Raw genomic sequence first — 20,687 nt, 5'->3', positions numbered from 1 at the left:
AGGATCGTTTTTTGCCCTCCATAGCCTTCAGGGAAGCTCCTGAAGCATCCAGAGGGCCTCCAGGGGGGGATGAGGGAGGTTGTTTTCGCCGTCCCAGGCTCCTATAAAGCCTCTGGAGCCTGGGGAGAGTGAAAAAAGCATGCCAAAAATGGGTGTGGCACACCCGCACATGACCCTCCTCTGCCCCCCCACTTTTGGCACGCTTTTGGCCATTACTGCTATAGGATCTTCTGCTTGAGCAGGGACTAGAACCGTGATGGCAAACCTAGGCACGTGTGCCACAGGTGGCACGCAGAGCTATATTTGCTGGCACGCCAGCTGTCAGCTCCAGCACACATGCGCATGCTGGCCAGCTGATATTTGACCTTCTGGAGGGCTGGAGGAGGCCATTTTTGCTCTTCCCAGACTTCAGGAAAGCTTCCAGAGGTTGGGGAGGGCAAAAAATGGCCCCAAAAGGCCAACAGAAAGTTTGTTCCCGAACTTCTGGTTGGCTCGTTTTTTTGCCCTCCCCAGGCTTCAGGAAAGCTTGTGGGGCCTGCAGAGGGGTCGTGCACACATGCACAAGGATGTTTGTGTGTCACGCATGCATGCGCAGGTGGGGAGGGAGGATTGAACTGGTGTGGGGACGTGCGCGCACAATTTTGACACATAAGAAAAAGATTCGCCATCACTGGACTAGAAGATCTCCAACTTCCCTTCTAGCACTTATTATTCTGCTTTATCTTGCAGTGTAATCAACAACAGCTGCTGATTGTGATTTGTTCTGAATGAAACCAAGAAGCTACAAGGATAGTACTGCTTGATGAATAAATGTTTAGAAAATTGTTTCAAATAAGCACTTAAGTATTTGTACATAGGGTTGCATGGTAAAGGAACGAATATAAAATGTAATTGATTGTTTATGATAAAGTATAGTCTTTCAGGGTGAACAGTGTCGACTCAGCTGCATTGGGAGTTACCAAAAAAGCTTTGAGGAATATCTGTAACAGAGAGGAGTCTTTGCTAAAAATATATAGAAAATAGTTCTATCTTACGGAGCTTCCTGGCTTAGAGCTAGCTTATTAGATGAACTTGTGTAAAAAGCTCAGTAGAATTTGCTGCACTAAAAAGCTGTTTATTCTATTTTGCCTTTGCTTCATTGGAGTGAGAATTAAGTTTTGATCTGATCATCAGAAAAATTATAGCTGCACAGTATATTTTACAATATGGTAAGTTTCTAAATGCAGATAAATAATTTCAGCTATTGTTGTAATAATCATCTAAAATGATAAAGTGAAATTATTATTTAATGTTTTAGCTTAGTTGTTTATATTTATTTCCTCTGGTTAATTATGACTTTATGGATAGATTATGCATTTTAGCTCTTAAATTAAAAAGCATTCTTTGATATTATCTTTTCCTGCAATTTAATCTAGAATCTCAAGATCCTCTTAATAGTCAATATGTTGTTTTAATAATAGTAATTCATATCCGCTGGTAATGTGAACTGCATTTTTAGTAAGTACATTTCTGGGTTTCTATTGTGAGCTGACAACTTTATGTCAGATAAACAAAGATTACTGAAGTGATAGTGAATGCATGGGTGATGGACTGTTTATATCTCCAAAGGGAAATCATTTTCTATCTTCCATTCCTTTCCCTAAATTTGTCTCTCAAACTTATTTTAGATCCACAGAAGGATGTCTTGCAGTTATAACACACACACAAACACACACACACAAACAAGTATTTACATGTATGTATGTATGTATGTATGTATGTAAGTAAGCATCTGTCTGTCTGTCTGTCTATCTCCTTCCCTCTTTTTTCTCTCTTGAGATATTTCTTGTAGATTGAAAGGGGTAATTATGGATTTCTCAAAGCTTGTTAGATTTGAGTTGAATCGTGTAAACAGAGACAAATTATTTGTGACTCAATCTCTTACTTATTGTATTTATTCTATTTTTAAAACTGTCCAGAATACATCTTCCTTATTTTTAATGTGTTATAAAAATATTTTATGGTATTGTGATCTTCCTGTACCAAGGCAGTACAATTTCTTATGTGGGTGACAAACTTCTATATGCATGAATTGTTTTAGCTAAATAATACAGCCTTTCTTTCAAATATTGTGATTGTAATTACTGGGGTTTTTTGTTTTACAACCTCTGGGAAGTTTGAGAATAGGTAAACAATGCTAGAGCTGTTGGGAGAGGATATTAAATCAAGTAGAAAATTTGATAGAAAATTTCTCTATCAAAAATTGTTTGCATTTGCCTAGGCCTAGGATATCTGTAACTATTTAAGACACATGTTATATGCACATATAGATCAGTTCCTGATCAGGACAAAAAATACAGTGCCTTTATATTTAAAACATTAGGTAATTTTTCTATTGAATAATTTAAAATTGGGCACAGAGTAATATGGGAATGAGCTAAATAATACTTTGAAGTTGTTTGATCTGAAAACATTCTACCTGAAAGCTGCGTGAGAAATTCAAATTTTGGCTTGTGAATTAATATGACTGAACTTTAAAGCAACTTTCTCTGGTGTTTTCCAAATGTATTAAATTTTAAGAATCCTAAACTAGAACAACTAATGCTTGTGCAGAAAGAGCATTTTAGAATTAATGCCGGGACATCTGAGTTGTGCCTACTTGGAAAAGTAAGCAAATACATATAGTCCTCCACTTACGACCACAATAGAGTCCAAACTTTCTGTTAAGGGAGACATTTGTTAAGTGAATCTTGTCCCATTGCCACAGTTAAGTGAATCACTGCAGTTGATATGCTAGTAACCTAATTGTTAAGTGAATCTGGCTTCTCCATTGACTTTGCTTGTCAAAAGGTCACAAAAGGGGATCACATAACCTTGGGACACAGCAACGGTCATAAATATATGTCACTTGTCAGGCATGTGAATTTTGATCTTGTGACCCTGGAGATCAGAGGTGGGTTCCTACTGGTTCGGCCAAGTAGGTAGTAAGTCAGCCCCCCCCCCCCCCCCCCAAACTGGTTCTATTGGCGGCACCATCTTGTTTTTTGCTTCCGCGCATGAGCGAACCGGCAGTAAAAGAAGATGGAACCCACCCCTGCTGGAAATGCTCTGAAGGTTGCAACTGTGAAAAATGTCACTTTTTTCAATGCCGTTGTAACTTTGAGCTATCATACCTTGTATTCAGATTGTTCCTTTTTAACCTAGACTAGTATTTCTTTTTTCTTTCTGTAGCATTTTAAAGTAAAATATCTGTCCTATAGTCATTGTAATAAGGATTTTAGATAGTTCTCATAATAGTTGCTTTGGAGATTGATTTTAAAAGAATGTTATTGTCCTAAATGTTTGATGGAACTCACCAATATGCTTGCTTATTTGTGGTTTTCTTAATTATTCAATTCAGTTTCTGAGTTCGGAAGGGTCACATGTGGCCTGCCCAAGCTCTGTTTTTGGCTCTGACAGCTTCCTGCAGCCCTCTACCAGTGAAAACAATGAAAACGACTCTACCAAGCTCTGTTTTCACTGGTAGAGCACTCAGGCCACCACAGGTGCCCCTGACATGAGTGATGTCGAGCTGGCCTTGCCCACCCTGGCCATGACACACACACTGATTTACATTTTGTGATCCTTTCTGCTGTTTGTTACATGGGTTCCACGGAATGGGGACAGATGAAACTGATTGAATAATTGAAATAGTATTTTATTTTAAAAAAATCTATAATAAGCTTGTGACATCCACAAACTATGATTTGTTGAAAGGTCAGAAATGAGACTGAGTAAATCTTGCAGACAACAGTCATCATGATTTGTTTGGTGATTTTTCCTCCCTGTTAATTTGCCATTGCCTTGACTAGTAACCAGTATCAAGCAGAATCTCGTTTAATGTCTGCAAACTCACAATCAGTAAGTCATTCTTCATCTGTTGATAATACTATGAAACTATGGCCAATCTCTAAAATACTTAGACCACCTGGGTAGTTGACATGACCATTCCTAGACATCCTCTTTCTTCTATAAGAGCCTAAGCAGCACTTGGTTTATCATAGAGTTCAAAACAATAAAATAGTTAATTAATGGCTGAAATGGAAGTGGAGGAACACTCAAGATGCTTTCCATATTATATGACATCTCATCCATTTACAGGTTGCCAAAGGAGAGCCAAAACAAACTCTGAGAATTTCAGTATTTTGAAGACAAAATTGATTACATTCATATCAATTTCAACTTCAAAAATGGGATATGAGGTCATAGGGAGGTGACCTCAACAACTGCTTGTTATGTTCAATGGATTGTTTCCAGCTTGTAGATCTCAGGGTTATAGAAAAAGTAAGGTAGAGTGATGAGTCATTTTGCCAGTTTGTTGCCCCTCCTGGGAGATTAAGTAGCAGATGAATGCTGATCCTTTGTTTAAGGAAATGATTAATACTTAAGGAGATGATTAATGCCTTTCTAACTTTGGAAGTCAGTTCCATGATGTCAGGAATGTTTATTCTGAATGCAAAGGGTTGTTTGGTTTTTGTTTTTTTTAATAAATGTTTTTTAATTTTAATTGAAACAAGTACAGCATCTTTCTTTACATCTGTAGAAAATGTATCAATCGATTACAGATCCTCCACGGTCAACAAACATAACTCATATTAACTTAAGCATTATTATATATCCATTTTCATTTGACTGTAATTATTATTTAAAAGTATTAATACAAGTAATAATCTTGAACAATACCTGCCCACACCAGTGGGAAAAGAAAAAATCAAAAAGAAAAGGCAAAAAAAAAAAAAAAATAGGACAAAAAAAAAACACGACAGGCAGGGAAAAAGAACAAAACACAGGTATCTATTTAAAAAAAAAGAAGTATATCAGCTGGTTATAACATGCTTTGGTGCTTCTCTTCCATTAATTCATATTAATTCAAATATCTTAACTCAAATGTTTACCATATTAACATCATTATACCTCCAGTTTTAATTACCTGTAGTTATTTAAACATCCTTCATCCTTAGCTATACCAAAGAATTAATCCATAACACATGCTGACATTTCATTTACTACTTATAAAGTCCTCTATTTACATCAAATCCTCATATCCTATTTTAGCTGAACATCCATAATATTTAGTTATATCATATATCATAACATTTTCCCAGTGTTGATTAACATTTGATTGTATGTATTTTATTTAGTTTTTATAATAGTGGTAGTTATTGTAATTAATACTCTTTATGTATAATCCAAAAATGTTTTCTCATATCCAATTGTTATTTATCATATCGACTCCACATTATATACATTACTATCAATATCAATTATTATTCAGCTATATCTGTTACAAAGAGAGCAATTAGATTAGCTAGGGTTGTTTGGTTTTGAATGGCATTGCTATAAAATATTTTGCCTATTCTGAGTTGAATTGTTGTATTGATAAGTACAGATGTTGCTTATCATGGAGAAAAATTACCTGTGTAATCTCTAAAAGTTGACACTGATTTGATGGCACATAATCAAAACAACAAATGTTGCTTACAACATTTTGTCAGTCATAATAGCATTTCTGTCTGAACAGTTCCCTCTGAATTTCCTGCCTGGAGGCATGTATTCTGAATATATTCATTCATATTTGATAGTGCAGCTATGAGTCAGCGACATTTGGGTAAATGTATGGTCCTTGTCTCATGTAATTCAGAACTTAATTGTAAATTCATTATGTGGACTTAAAATATGTTGGAACAATGATTTTGCTTTAAAAATAGCTTTCGTCAGTTTGAGAATTACAATAATTCTAATCTTCCAATTGACTAGAATTACAGAGCACCATAATGCTGTTCAGCCCAGGTGTTCACAATAATGAATCAGCTGTTTTAGGTTTCTGCTGAGTTGCTACTTTTGTTGCTGACATAATATAGAGCATGAAGTAGAATTAGCAAGATTTCTACAGATCAATCTGGTTTAGAGCAAGTTCTGAAAGTTTTGGAAATAATGGGCTGTAATATTAAGAGGAAGGCTGTGTGAGTAGAAATGTATACTGTTGTGTCCCAAACTAGAATAAGTCTTATGGAGATCTGCTTTATACAACATGATGACCTCAACATTCAATAGGTTGGTAAGAGTGAAGTGGTCTGAGAGTTATTTACGAGAGATGGACAGGAAAGAATTGAGTTTCTATTTATCATTTTTCTGCATTAGTGAGTGTGTTGTGTGTGTGTATGTGTTGTAAGTAACATTCATACTTGGTTATTTACCAAGGACATCAACTATCTTGACTTAGAAATACATAACATAATGCAAATGGATAGACTAAGATAGGAAACAGAAGACTAGATAATATTACAAGGTGAGATAAAAAAATCTTCCAAAATAAATATGGTGGATAAAAGATAAAAGAGTATCAGTTCAATTAAATATGTTACCTCAAGCTAGTATTTATAACATCAATCCTTTGTGTAAATAGTGAGCAAGTTTTTGTATGGCTCTTTTGGTTTATGTCTTTCCTTTTGATCCATTTGTTCTTAAGCTCAGGACATCAATGAACATTCCAAATAAGATCTCTTTGCAAAAGAAGAATAATTTGTCCTACCACTACTATTAAAATATTTTGTTCACTATTCCATCTTTATCATCTTAATGGTGAAAAGATGGAAGAAATGAAGAAAATGTAGATTAGTTGAAAAACGAAGAAATAATCATTTGGGATTCTTTGGAATTCTGTGAACAAGTCAGAACAATTGAATGATAGAAACCTCACTTCATGGTAGGGTGTTATTTGCTTATCATACAATTATGCCTTATAGAATCAACTTTCTCAATAATTCTTAGTGTTGCTTTGAGAACTGTATAGTAAATTAAGTTGAAATTGCCTATTGCCAATAGTAAGCATCCTCTTAGGGCAAATGGTACTCTGGAACCTTCTTTTATGTATCCATTAGAAATTCATTATCACTCCTACCTTTTTTGTTTTGCTTCTTGAACAATCTTTGGAAATTATTGCCTTGACTTAAAGTAGACAAAATTGGCAGTAATAATGACTCACTTATTTGTTAAGGAATCATATTGTCCACAGATCATGATCTTGATCACAGGATTGTAGCTCCTCTTCACCATGAGAAATTCACAATCCAGTTTTAATACCAAATAGCTATAAACATTTGCATCTATTTATTAAATTTATATAGCTGTCCAACTCATGAGAAGTGATTCTAAAAAGTACAATTCTATTTAGAATTATACACTGAACCAGGAATTAAAAAATGGCAGAAGGGAGGAAACATGCAGTTGATCTTTGAGTATTCTCTGTACCAGAGTATCCTTTTAGATAGAGTGAAGGTACCACAGTCATGCAAATCTTATCAAGTATGAGATATTTTTAAATGATAACTTCCGGGTGTAAAAGTTCCAGTTCCTAACATTATGGTATTATTCAATGCTATGTGAGATATGTGGATTCCTTTGAAAAGAAATTAACTGTTAGAGCATCTTCACAATAACAAAGATGAAGACAATTTCAGTTGTTGAATCAAGTAATAAAGTCATTCAACGCCAGATATTTTAAAATATTTGGAAAATTATGTATTTACCGTGTTTCCCCAAAAATAAGACATGCCCTGCTAATAAGCCCAATCAGGCTTTTCAGAGCATGCACCATAATAAACCCTCCCCCAACTATTTAAGCGCATGCGCAACAGGTCCCCGCCATTACCATTGTACCACCTACTGGTAGAGCTTCCAGGGCAAAAAGAGGGCTCACTGCAAAAACAGCAGCAGGCAAAGCAAAGTGCTTCCACCTCCCGCCCTTCCCTCCCACGCAAAAATCTCGCTGCAAAAACAGCGGCAGGCGAAGCAAAGTGCTTCCACCACCCCATCCTTCCCTCCCGTGAAAAAAGATCCTGCCGCAAAAACAGCGGCAGACCAGCAATGCGATCACCCCCTCCTGCCTGTTCCTTTTCGTGCAAAAAAACACTGCCCACCCCAATGGTAAAGGCAGCCTGCTTGGTTCCCTTCCTCGCCGTCCCTTTAGCGAGGGGTGGCAGGTGCGAGGGGAGAAGCGAGGCACACCTCTTACCTTTCCAGGTCCATTGCATTCCTCACCCTTTCGCCCATTGAATCCCCTTGTAAAAAAAACCTCATGAGCTCAACTCACGAAGTTTTTTTTACAAGGGGATTCAATGGGCGAAAGGGCAAGGAACGCAACAGACCTGGAAAGGTAAGAGGCACGCCTTGCAGCCCAACACCGCCCACCTTGCCCCAATGGTAAAGGCAGCCTGCCTAGTTCCCTTCCCCGCCGTCCCTTTAGCAAGGGGTGACAGGTGGGGGAGAGAAGCGAGATGCGCATCCTAGCGCAACAGAGACTGACAGCTCCGCTGCGTTCCTTGCCCTTTTGCCCCTTTTTTTACAAGGGGATTCAATGGGCGAAAGGGTGAGGAATGCAACGGACCTGGAAAGGTAAGAGGCACGCCTTGCTTCTCCCCCCCCACCTGCCACCCCTCACTAAAGGGACAGGGGGGAAGGGAACCAGGCAAGGCTGCCTTTACCATTGGGGTGAGATGCGTGATGTTGGGCTGCGAGGTGCACCTCTTACGTTTCCAGCTCCGTCGCGTTCCTCTTCCTGTTCAGGGAAGCCCCTGGTTAAAAAAAAAAACCCTTCTCGTGACTTCAAGAAGTTTGATTGAAATTGTGAGAAGTTTTTTTTTTACCAGCGGCTTCCGTGAACACAATGGCGAGGAACGCGATGGAGCTGGAAAGGTAAGAGGCGCGCCTCACTTCTTACCTGCCACAGAAAATAATAAGCCCTCCCCTATAATAAGTCCAAGGCCATATTTTGTGGGGCAAAAGAAAATAAGACCCTGTCTTATTTTTGGGGAAACACGGTACTTTCTGATTTCAAACTACTGCTATTCTCATTTAAATTTCCTAATGCTGCAAGAGTTCATCATTTCAGATGTGAAATAAAATAAAATAATCTAAATGGATCCAGAGAACCTTCTTTGTTGAAGCATTGATCTTCTAGCATTCTTGGGAATGCTGCTACCCTGCATTCATTTAGAAAATTGTTAAAAGCATGGCTTTCCCCCTAATTAGTTGAGTAGTGAGTTGTTATAATCATCATGCAGTCAGACAGCTTTATTATTCTTAAAAATAAAAAAGCATGAATATTTATAGTAAATGTTCATTAAAAAATAAATGTGTTGAGGACATGTAATTAAGTTACAGCATGTTTATGGACTTTTAATACTGTTATTTATTTTGTTTGTTTCAATTAATAAATATATTCTATGTTAGTGAAATATTATCTTTTCCACCAATGCATGTATTTCTTTGAATTTGATGATTGCTTACCTTTTTTCTAAATGTGCAACTATTTTATGAAAACATTATGTTCAGAAATAATCTTACTGATAATCAGCTTGCTTTTAGTTCTAAAGTTGTTACTGTGTACATTATATTATCCAAAACTTTGGCATAGTTTTTGAAATCTTACACGTGTAATAATTTTAAGTGTTTGAGGTACAATTTACATTATTTAGCTTCCAGTGGTGAGTTCCGGATCCTGTTCCAACAGGTACGATTGGAACGGGCCCGTCGTCGTCCACATTGAGATGCGCAGTGTGCACATGCGTCTTACTGTCCAACGACACCTCCATGAGCCTCCGTGACGCTCCAGCTGCTCAGCGGAGCATTGCACAGGCGCTGTACGCTCTGTGCATGGAAACGCTGAAGACTTTAAAAACTGATAAGGAGCAAGGACAGACAGGTGAGCCTTCCGGAGCACCGTACTGGAACGGTATCCAGTGCTCCGGGCAGGCTCCGGTATGCCCGTACTGGGGCCCACCACTGTTAGCTTCCCAAGTTTACTAATTGTAGCAAGGGTTATTCACTGTGTGACAAGAATAAAATATAACTTGCCAGCAAAATAATGTGTTATTTTTTTCTTCTGAAATCATACTTCTAATGGGATGACGCTTCAAAATTAAATATTTGATTAAAACAGATGTTTGAAAGGACAGACCAAGGAAGCTTATGGGAAAGAACATAGAAAGAAAAGTCAAGGAATATTCAAATTAGCATTAGTCTACTGATAATTCACAGGTAGTCTTTGACTTACAACCACAGTTGGAACCATAATTTCCATTTCTAAGCAAAGCACTTGTTAAGCGCGCCCTATTTTTGGCCTTTTTTGCCATAGTTGTTAAGTGAATCATTGCAGTGGAATGAATCATGCAGTTATTAAGTGAATCCAACTTCCCATGTTGACTTTGCTTGTTGGAAGCAAGCTGGGAAGATAGCAAATGATGATCACATGACTTTGGGATGCTGCATCTGTTGTAAACACATGTCAGTTGTCAAGCAACCAAATTTTGATCATGTGACCATGGGGATGCTGCAATGGTCATAAGTGTGAAAATCAGTCATGACACTTTTTTCAATGCTATTGTCAGTTTGAACAGTCACTCAATGAATACTTATATGTCAAAAACTATTTATATAGAAATAGTGTCAAGATTAAAATAAATCCACATTTCTCTCAATTTATATTGGTAAAATTTTACTTAAAATATTGCATTTAGTCTGGGCACTACACTGGAATGAGCTTCCTTTTATGCCCACTTATCTTCATTTCTTTTCTTATGGAATTGATGACAAGGCTTCAGGAAATGACTGATCTCTTCGTTCCCCCAATTTGTTAAATATGCTGAAACATGGATCATATGATTCTCTGCATCTTGGGTTTTGGTGTCTGATAACAACTTCATGCTATATTTCTATAGTATTCTGGATATTATTGCAATCCTTTTATTTATTTTGTTATTAAATTTATATATGTCCCATCTCCCACTCAGCTGATATACTTTTTAATGCTGCTAACTTAATCATCTTGGTTTTAGTCTATAGGTGGTCACTGTATTTATACTGTACACAAAGGCTATCATTACAGTTGATTGGAGTAGAACTACTCAAACATAAACATGTTTATTTATAACAGTGGTATGATTACTATATTTAAAGTTTGAGGTCAACTGAAGGCCACCCTCCTGTTTACATATTACATTTTGCATTCAGAAAATTGATACTTTTCATGGCTAATTTCCAGTACACCGAGGACTAACTATACATTACAATATTGGTAAATATGTCCAGTAATAGATGTTATATTTCTGTACCAGTTTTTTTTTTAAAAAAAAATAGATGCTGAGAGTTTCTTCCTTGGATGTTTTGATTTAAAATTTTCATATGATAAGAAATAATTTATTATGTGAGTCTGAAGTTACAAAACGCAGTCTTTTGAATTATCTTTTAAATTAATTTTATTAAAGTTCTTTACAAAGTAAAATCAGTACAAATGTAAAGAAAAAAAGTAAAGTAAAAAATGAAAATTAAATAGGAAAAAAGAAAAGAAAAATGGTTTCTGATCTTTTCAGCAGCTATAAATGTGTTTATATTTTGTCCTCTTTCTATCTGGTTACATTTTGGATCTTTTCTTTTCATATTCTATCATTTGTATTCATCAAACCCATAAATCACGTTCATTTCTTTGCATTTTCAGCAAAAAGTCCATAAAGGGTTTAAAGTCACTGACAAACATTTTGTCAGTGAATTTAAATATTTTCTGAATCAGACAAGTCAGTTTTACCAGCCCTGCAAATTCTGTTATCTTTATTACCTGTCCATTGTGAGTATTTCAAAGTCTTTCCATCTTTGTGCACACAATAATCTCATTGCACTTACCACATACAAAAGCAATCATCCACAAGTCTTTTCTGACAATCTTTTGAATTCTCAAAGTAGCCTTCATCAAAGCAGGCAACAGAGAATGAAAAAGAGAGCTGATATGCAAGCCATATTTTTCACAGTTGGGAGGAATATTGGAGCTGGCTCCAGACATGTAAATTAGGCTAGTATCAGATGCAGCAGAACATTCATTAAACTGTTGGGATGAATAAACATACAAACTGTGATTATTTCCTCTTTTTTGAAATCCAGCTGTTAATCTTGAACCGGCTTCCAATCTGTAGTTAAATGCAAACATTAGAACATTTGCTCTTTTATAGTTTATAATCATGTTTAAAGAAGAATTTTTACTTAGCAACCAATTCACTATGCTCTGTTGACTAATGATACATCTTAACCCCCTACTCTTAAGCTTCTGCCTCAGAATTTGCCTTCTTAAAATGTATGTTTGTTCTGTAAAAATAGAAATTATACTTTGATGCAAGAAAAGAAATACAATATGAACAAGTAGCTACAGTATGAAGCAGAAGATACCATGTTAGTACTGAATGTTAGATATCTGTTAATTTAGTATTTGAAATACTAAAATGGAAAACAATGTTTTTGGGGGGGGAGGGGAGAAAAAAAATTGTAAAGAGAAAGCCTGATACCTTTTATCTTGTAGGAAATCATTTATTTACTAATTTTTTATCATTCTTTTATTGGTTAAATCAAGGTAGCATACATACCTCATTCACCTGTCTCGTTTTTCCCTATAACAGCAATCCTGCAAGATGGATTGGTTTAGGAGAAGAGAATAACTGGCTCAAAATCAGCCTGTCAGTTAAGGGAGGACTAGAACTCATTGCTTGATTTATAATGCAGCTCTGAACCACTATCATGTTGTCATTCTTTAAAATTTAAATGTGGGGAGGGAATAAAGAGGGACTGCAAAAGAAATAGATTGTTCTACATCTTTAATCAAAAGAAATACCCAAACTTCTATTATCTACAAACCTGCTCTACACTAGTACAGCAAATTTGAATATTTAAGGAATATTTGATCATGTTTCTAATATTAGTAATACATTGCTAGACCTAGTCATACTTTTGAGGTACCCTTTCATCTGTATTTACATGATCCAGAAAATGGAACTGGAAATATACTGTTGATTCCAAATTTCCAAATGTGGCAATGTGCATGTGTACAAGGGCAATATTTTTTTTTATTATTTATGTATTTATATTTATTTATTTACATCCAACCTTTATTATTTTTACAAATAACTCAACATGGCAAATATATCCAGCTTATCTTCCTCCTCCTATTTTCCCCAGAACAACAACAACCCTATGTCATGGCTGACTCGCTACGCACTCAACTCGCACCCAGACAACAGAAACAAGGAGGGCGGGGTGAGCAGGTTTGGAATGTAAGGGAGGCTTAGGAGGAAATTGGAATGCAAAAGAGCCAACTGTCGCCTGGCAACGTCCTGGTGCCCAAGGTCAAATGATGGGAACTTCCAAGATACTCAAACCATTTCCCAAAACAAATTGTCTGTAGCTTATTGGTGGACAATGAACAGTGGGTGGCCCGGGGAGAAAAGGGGATTTTACCTATGCTGCTTCGAGTGCGAAAACTTTGGAACTGGCTTTGCTTTTTCTGTGCTTCTGTGGAATTATCAGTAAAATTATACTCTTGGTAAAATAATGTCCCAGAGTTTTTTGTTTTCTTTTTGGCTTTTTATACCAACAAAATGGTTCACAGGCTAATTCTACAATTGTGGTTGATATACACTCAATTTTTGTACATCTTGATTTTTTTCCATATTTGGATTTATAATAATGAAGGTTCTTTGAAAGAGTATTGTGACTTGTGTGCCTCTACAGAGTTTTTTTTTAAAAACTGTACATGCTTGTTTGATACTTTGTTCTTCTGTAGTAATACTAGTGCAGAACAGTGAAAACATTTACATGCTTCTAACTCTACAGCTGGCTAAAAATGTTGGTTAAACAGATTATGAAACAGATAAGAAAAGCCGCGACCTTGGAGAGTCTTGAATAATTGAATAGAAAGTGTTGCAAGTGAAGGCTTGATAGCAAGGAGTGTATTGGTTAAGATTTGATGAAGAATGTTAGTACTTGCTATATTTGTGTGCAGTTAGTCCACAAGATGTTGCAAATTAGCAAACTTTTGGAGGGCAAGGGTACATCTAGAAATTTAAGGGCATAGTGTATTCAGAAATTTTCTGCCAGGAGCATACTTACATATTCACAAATTGCCTGCTATGGAACATATGCCATTGCAGTAAATTTATTGTAAAGATTTTAGAAATTATTCCTTTTGTATTGTACTATTGTAGTTTAAAGAGAGATGAACCATCTCATTCTGAAGGGACAGGCCCATCCCACCTGCGCTGGCAGAGTGGACACACTGTGGATTCAATCATCCCAAGGAATTTGGACTGGCAAGCTCCAGGAGAAGCATCTTCTCTGGCATAGCTCCGGCCATCTGGAACATCCTGTCCCCTGAGATGAGATTGGCTCTACCCTTCTGATGTTTCATAAGCCTTAAGACCTGGCTCTGTCAGGTGGCTTGGAGACCCAATGGGGGAGCTTTTTACTGAAAGTGGTTGGCTATTATTAAAATTTAATCCCACCTCCCCACCCTTGTGTGTCCGGCTCCCCCCTTTCCCATCTGGTGTTAGTGGTTTTATCCGTTGTGTTCTATGTTGATTATATATATTTTTAAATGCTTTAATATTTTTATGCTGTAAGTTATCCAGTCATTTGAATACAAGATGGGTGCAAATAAATTTCCTAAATAAATAAATAAAATATTCAAAAGTTAATCATGTAAGTTAGTATTTTCTCTTTAAATCCCTCTACAGAGAGCGTCCTGTTGAGGACAGTTATGACCACAATTGAGCCCAATATTTATGTTGTTAAGTGAAACATTTGTTAAGTGAGTTTTGCCCCATTTTATCATCTTTCTTGCTGATAAGTGAATCACTGCAGTTGATAAGTTAGTAACATGGTTGTTAAGTGAATCTGTCTTCCCCATTTATTTTGCTTGTCAAAAGATCTCAAAAGGTGATCACATGACTTTGGCACACAGCAATGGTCATAAGTATGAACCAGTTGCCAAGCATCTGAATTTTGATCACATGACCATAGGGCTGCTACAAAGGTCATAAGTGTGAAAAATGGTGATAACTCATTTTTCCAGTGTCTTTGTAACGTTGAATGGTCACTAAATGAACTGTTGTAAGTCAAGGACTACATGTAATGATTTGTCAAAGTAGCCAGTATCAGTCCAGGTCCAAAAATACACCAAGTGAAACTAAAGAAATCAATATATTCCTGTTCATTTAACCATGCAATAAGAAGTATTGGTTCTTCTTCCTTTCGATACCCATTTTTTTGGGGTGTTGCAGTTTAGCATTCCTAAAAGATTGTGAAGAAAAAGCTAGGCAATGAAAAGAATAGGAAACATGTACAGTAATAATTTGCAGAAGCAATGAAATCACTGACCCTCCCCTGTTGCTAAATAATGCCTTAAGGCTATCTTATATTTTTGCCCCCTCCATATTGTTAAATTATTCATTGTGAAGAAGTTTAAATGTTACTGCTTTTTAAACTGTGAACAATTCAACTTTAGTTAGGTTGTGGTTTTTGACAACAGTGCCTAAAAATGAATGTTTCAATAAAGGTCATTCAGGAGTATTAGCTTCAGAGCTGTTGATGTGTTGTAATTTGAAGAGTTTATATTGGTTCTCTCAAGCAATATTATTTTAATGGTACAATATAGGGATGCAAATTTGCTTTTGATTTCTAATTATTAGCCATCATTTTTTAAAATATACAAGAACCATAGAAAGCAGCTACAGAAAACTGTAAGGATTTGATAAGTAGGGGGTTTCTGTTAAAAGACTTATTAAATGCTTGATAGTGTAACTCTTTCATTAGAATGGCTGTTAAATTACTCTGAAAGGTTTACTAAATTGGGGAGCATAACTGTAGACATCAGTACAATTATTGTACTGAGAATAGAAATAGGATATTGCTGGGCTATTTTTTGTGGTCATTATAGTTATTTGCTCTAGAGCAGTATGATTTTAAAGGGTTTAATTAATTAATTAACCTATACAATTTAGAGGCTGCTTGACTCCTTAACAACTTTGGGTGGCTTGCATATAAAAAGCAAAAAACAGTAAAAGCAAGAGTAGAGATCTTACACGTCCAGCACACAAACCATACACACAAACAACCACCCTATCTAAAGCCTTGGAGGATAGCCAGGTTTTCAGAATGCCATCAGGGTGGGAGTCATATGGATCTTTTGGGGGTTGCTATTGCTATAGGTTCTGATACATGGCATTATTTACCTGAAGCACACCTACTCTGCCAGATTTTGCTGGACGGAAAGAAACTACTAGAAATAGATGTTCCCTCAAACCACCAGTGCTTTATAAGTGGTAACCAGCACCTTGAATTATACTTAGAAACTGGCTGGTGACCAGTGCAGCTCACAGAGCAGTGGTCAGACATAGGCATATAGAGCCATGCCCCTTGCACTTCCACATTCTGGATCAGCTATAATAATGGCTTTCAAGAGCAGCCCCACACAGATCATATTTGCAACAGTCCATTTGCAAGGTGACTGACTAGGACATGAGTTTCTGAAGGGTCCCAGTGTAGGGATGAATGCAACCACCCTTGGCCATACCTGCCACATGCTACTTGAACAGAAGCTGTGAACCCAAGACAAAGTCCACATTTTGCAATCGTATCAATTGGGAAAACCCCACCCCATCTAAGATAGAGAATCCTCAGGACCAGGAATCCTAAATATCTATAGCTAGTCTTGTCAGGATTGAGCCTCAGTCTATTCTTCCCTGTCAACTGCAGTTATTCACTTGCTTAGCAACACAAATTCTGGTCCCAATTGTAGTTATAAGTCAAGGACTATCTCTATACATTGTCACAGTACTTTGCCAACTTGGAGCCAGTTTGTTTTGCCATCTTCTGTCTGTACTGAGGTTTCTGATCTGTTATGTAAGTTTTTCCTAAGGACAGTTAAATGCTCTGGGATCTTACCTGGGAGAAATATACCAAAATTTGTTATGGGTGTCTGGTTCCATTACAACAATACATGTTTAATTTTGTGCAAACTTATGAACACATGGAATTGTCTTCTGCTGGCTCAAACCATTTGTTCTGACAATTTATTATTGTCTATCCTAACAACAGCCTTCGGTATCTAAAACAAAGAGGTTATCTATCATTTGTTGCCTGATCCTTATAAACGGAGATGCTGATAATGAATCTTCTGCATACAAACCAGGTGTTCATGCCAAGCCATATCTCCTCCTAAGCTGTAGAAATGTGTATGATGGAGCAGAGTATTGTACATGTTGCCATGCGTTGTGAATTTCGTTAGCTATTATTAGAAAGACCCTGCATTCTTGTTCTTAACATTTAGAAAGCATTTATTAATCATTTAAGCAGGTATTTGTGAATTGGGGATGTTATGATTAGATCCCTGAAAGTTCATGATACTATTATTTATTAGGCCTTCATGAATTAATTGAAATCTTTTTTAAATGGCATGTGTTATGTTACGTTACATTATGTTGTTACCGAAATTGAAATCCTTCCTTCTAAGATGCCAAGATCTGTCTATGGTAATTGAAGTGACATAAAAATATCAATATTAATAATTGAATAAAAGCTGCATATGTAATCTTCTGTGTATTTCAAAGTGAAAGGACTCCAGGTTATCAAATTCAAATTCAAAGCCTTTTTGTCATTGTACGTCATGTTTACAATGAAAATGGTTTAGCCTCTACTGGTGCAGTCCATACAAGAATACAAACAACATGAATAATATAAATTATTATTATATAATATATATTACAATATAATATATATTATTATAATATAATATAGATTATTATAATATAAATTATCATAACACAAAGGTATGACTACAGCACTTCTACATAATACTAAGATACTGTGACTAAATAAGAATCTCTGCTGATCCCGTCTTGACCTTAATGGAAGATTGGGATGAAAGTAGGATGTTACAGTTTTATAGTTCAAGCAACTGAATGTTACAGATTACATGGTATCTGAATGTTAAATAGCTTTGCAATGCATCTACATGGAAGGAAGTATGCAGTGGAGTACCCCAAGGCTCTGTTTTAGGCCCAGTACTCTTCAACATCTTCATCAATGATTTGGATAAGGGAATAAATGGGGAACTCATCAAATTTGCAGATGACACCAAGCTGGCAGGAATAGCCAACACTCCAGAAGACAGGCTCAAGATACAGAAGGATCTTGACAAACTTGAACATTGGGCACTATCTAATAAAATGAAATTCAATGGTGAAAAGAGTAAGGTTCTACATTTAGGCAACAAAACGAAATGCACAGGTACAGTATAGGTGGTACCTTGCTCAACAGTAGTAACTGTGAAAGGGATCTTGGAGTCCTAGTGGACAACCATTTAAATATGAGCCAGTAGTGTTCAGCAGCTGCCAAAAAAGTCAACACAGTTCTAGGCTGCATAAATAGAGGGATCAAGATCACGTGAAGTGTTAATACCACTTTATAATGCCTTGGTAAGGCCACACTTGGAATACTGCATTCAGTTCTGGTCGCCACGATGTAGAAAAGATGTGGAGACTGGAAAGAATGCAGAGAAGAGCAACAAAGATGATTAGGGGACTGGAGACTAAAACAAATGAAGAATGGTTGCAGGAACTGGGTATGTTTAGTTTAAGAGAAAGAAGGACTAGGGGAGTCATGATAGCAGTGTTCCAATATCTCAGGGGTTGCCACAAAGAAGAGGGAGTCAAACTATTCTCCAAGGCACCTGAGGGTAGAACAAGAAGCAATGGGTGGAAACTAATCAAGGAGAGAAGCAATTTAGAACTAAGGAGAAATTTCCTGACAGTTAGAACAATTAATCAGTGAAACAGCTTGCCTCCAGAAGTTGTGAATGCCCCAACACTGCAAGTCTTTAAGAAGATGTTGGATAGCCATCTGTCTGAAACAGTATAGAGTTTCCTGCCTAGGCAGGGGGTTGGACTAGAAGACCTCCAAGGTCCCTTCCAACTCTGCTATTGTATTATTGTCTTATTATAATATTGTTTGTAATTTCTTCAAAGAAATATGCAGTATTTTTGATTGTCATGATCATTGCTCTTTCTTTGATTTATTTTTAGCTCTTCTTCAACGAGTAGCTGAACTAGAGAAAGTCAATGCTGAATTTCTACGTACAAAACAGAATCTCGAGCAAGAATTTAATCAAAACAGAGCCAAGTTTAAAGAACTGTATCTGGCTAAAGAAGGTAATGTTTAATTATTCTAAGTAGATGTAAAAATTCTAACTCTTAACTATTATGGCTAGATAGAAAATTCTTGTTTTTTGAGGGAATGTTGGGTTTGAGAAAATATATGTGAGGATCTTTCCCACATGGAAAAGCAGTATTCTCTGCCTCACAAGATATAAAGACTCTTCACAAATCTTAGGCTTCAAAATTGGTTGAAAAAGTATAGTACATAATTTAGAATGGAATACACATAGTCCTTGACTTATGACCAGTTTTTCAGTGACTGTTTGAAATTACAACAACACTAAACAAACGGTGGCTATGACCAGACCTCAAAGTTCTGGCTGTTCCAGCACTTTCTATGATTGTGTGATTGCACCCTGTATTTATGACCAGTTGCAGCTTCTTTCTGTATAACTTCAATGAACACAAGACTGATTTGAAACAGTGGGTGTCATCTTGAAGAATTTTCAGCGCATCTGTGGTCCCATCCCAATATGTTTGAGTAGAAGCACCTTGACTAATAAGGAATGTCTATTGATTTTGTATTAACTGGATTATCACAGTCCTTGAGAAGAGACAAAGGATGTCCTTGCATGTCGTGAGAAAAAAAATTAAAAGGTATTAGGCCAGATTCAAGCTTAGATTTTACAGATAATGGCATTAAACCAACTCATGAAATTAGTGGAGAAAGAATTGGCAAGCTCTCGGCCATAGCATTAAATAGTCTGTATAAGGCCTGGGAGAAAGATTAATAACTTGGATTCATAATATGAGTTCATAAATTGAGCAGTCATAATGATAACCATTCCAATGTTTAGTATGTTCAAGATTCTCAAAATTATATTACAAGATTACCCCTTAAGATGTAGGAAATAAAGTAAATGTTTATACTTTTGGGATAGAAGGAACTTTTGGGTAATGAGGGAAATAGAGAACATTTCTAAAGATTCACAGAAACCACTTTTTAATTTTGAAATGGCACCTCTTCCCCTTTGTTGTTTTTTTGAAGGAGCTGCATTGCCTGTCTTCCCATGCCGGTGTCTTTCAGATCTTTTCCCCAAAGATCCTTTTTCAAAAGGCAACTGGACTTCCTTATTTTTTTTCCTTGAAAATGTTTCGCTTCTCATCCAAGAAACTTCTTCAGTTCTGACTGAATGGTGAGGAATAGAAATATTTCTATATTTTGCAGCCATCAGGTCGTTAGCACTCTTAAGGTTGGGTCTATTCAAAGAACAGAAATATTTCTTCCCTGCCATTCAGTCAGAACTGAAGAAGCTTCTTGGATGAGAAGCAAAATGTCTTCAAGGGGGAAAAAAGTCAAGTTGCCTTTTGAAAAAAGCATCTTGGGACAACTGTGGCCTGGATGGCTGAGAATCTCTATAGACATTCAATTTTTTTGTTTTTTAGTCCCCTTGCCTTCAGAAGTAAAATTCCTCTATATTTTCCCCTAATTTCTGTATCGTGCCCTCCTTGTTTCTCCTAGCAAAGAATAATGGAGGTCACGGGGCTTAATAGAAGAAAGGGAAATGTGGCATTTGAGTGGTGGCATATTTCTAAAACTTCCATAACAGTAATTTTTGGTTACATTGAGAGTTTCTCTGATTTTTAAAGCCATCCAGAATATGAGGAAGGTCTCAGCAGAAGGCCTCACCCATTGGTTAA

At 36.5% G+C, this 20,687-nt stretch overlaps 1 protein-coding gene across 2 annotated transcripts in view; it reads left to right on the top strand.

Moving 5' to 3' along the window:
• RABEP1 (rabaptin, RAB GTPase binding effector protein 1) overlaps positions 1-20,687 on the top strand; it is a 58,959-nt gene that overhangs the window by 7,532 nt on the left and 30,740 nt on the right. For both annotated transcript variants that reach the window (XM_032215544.1, XM_032215543.1), the window contains exon 2: positions 18,915-19,040. In XM_032215544.1, coding sequence (XP_032071435.1) covers positions 18,915-19,040 — 126 coding nt within the window. The remainder of the gene's footprint in view (positions 1-18,914; positions 19,041-20,687) is intronic.

Source organism: Thamnophis elegans, chromosome 4, assembly GCF_009769535.1.
Source record: "Thamnophis elegans isolate rThaEle1 chromosome 4, rThaEle1.pri, whole genome shotgun sequence".
Taxonomy (NCBI): domain Eukaryota; kingdom Metazoa; phylum Chordata; class Lepidosauria; order Squamata; family Colubridae; genus Thamnophis; species Thamnophis elegans.
The sequence above is the reverse complement of the archived record's forward strand: the minus strand, read 5'-3'. Positions and strand labels throughout refer to the sequence as shown.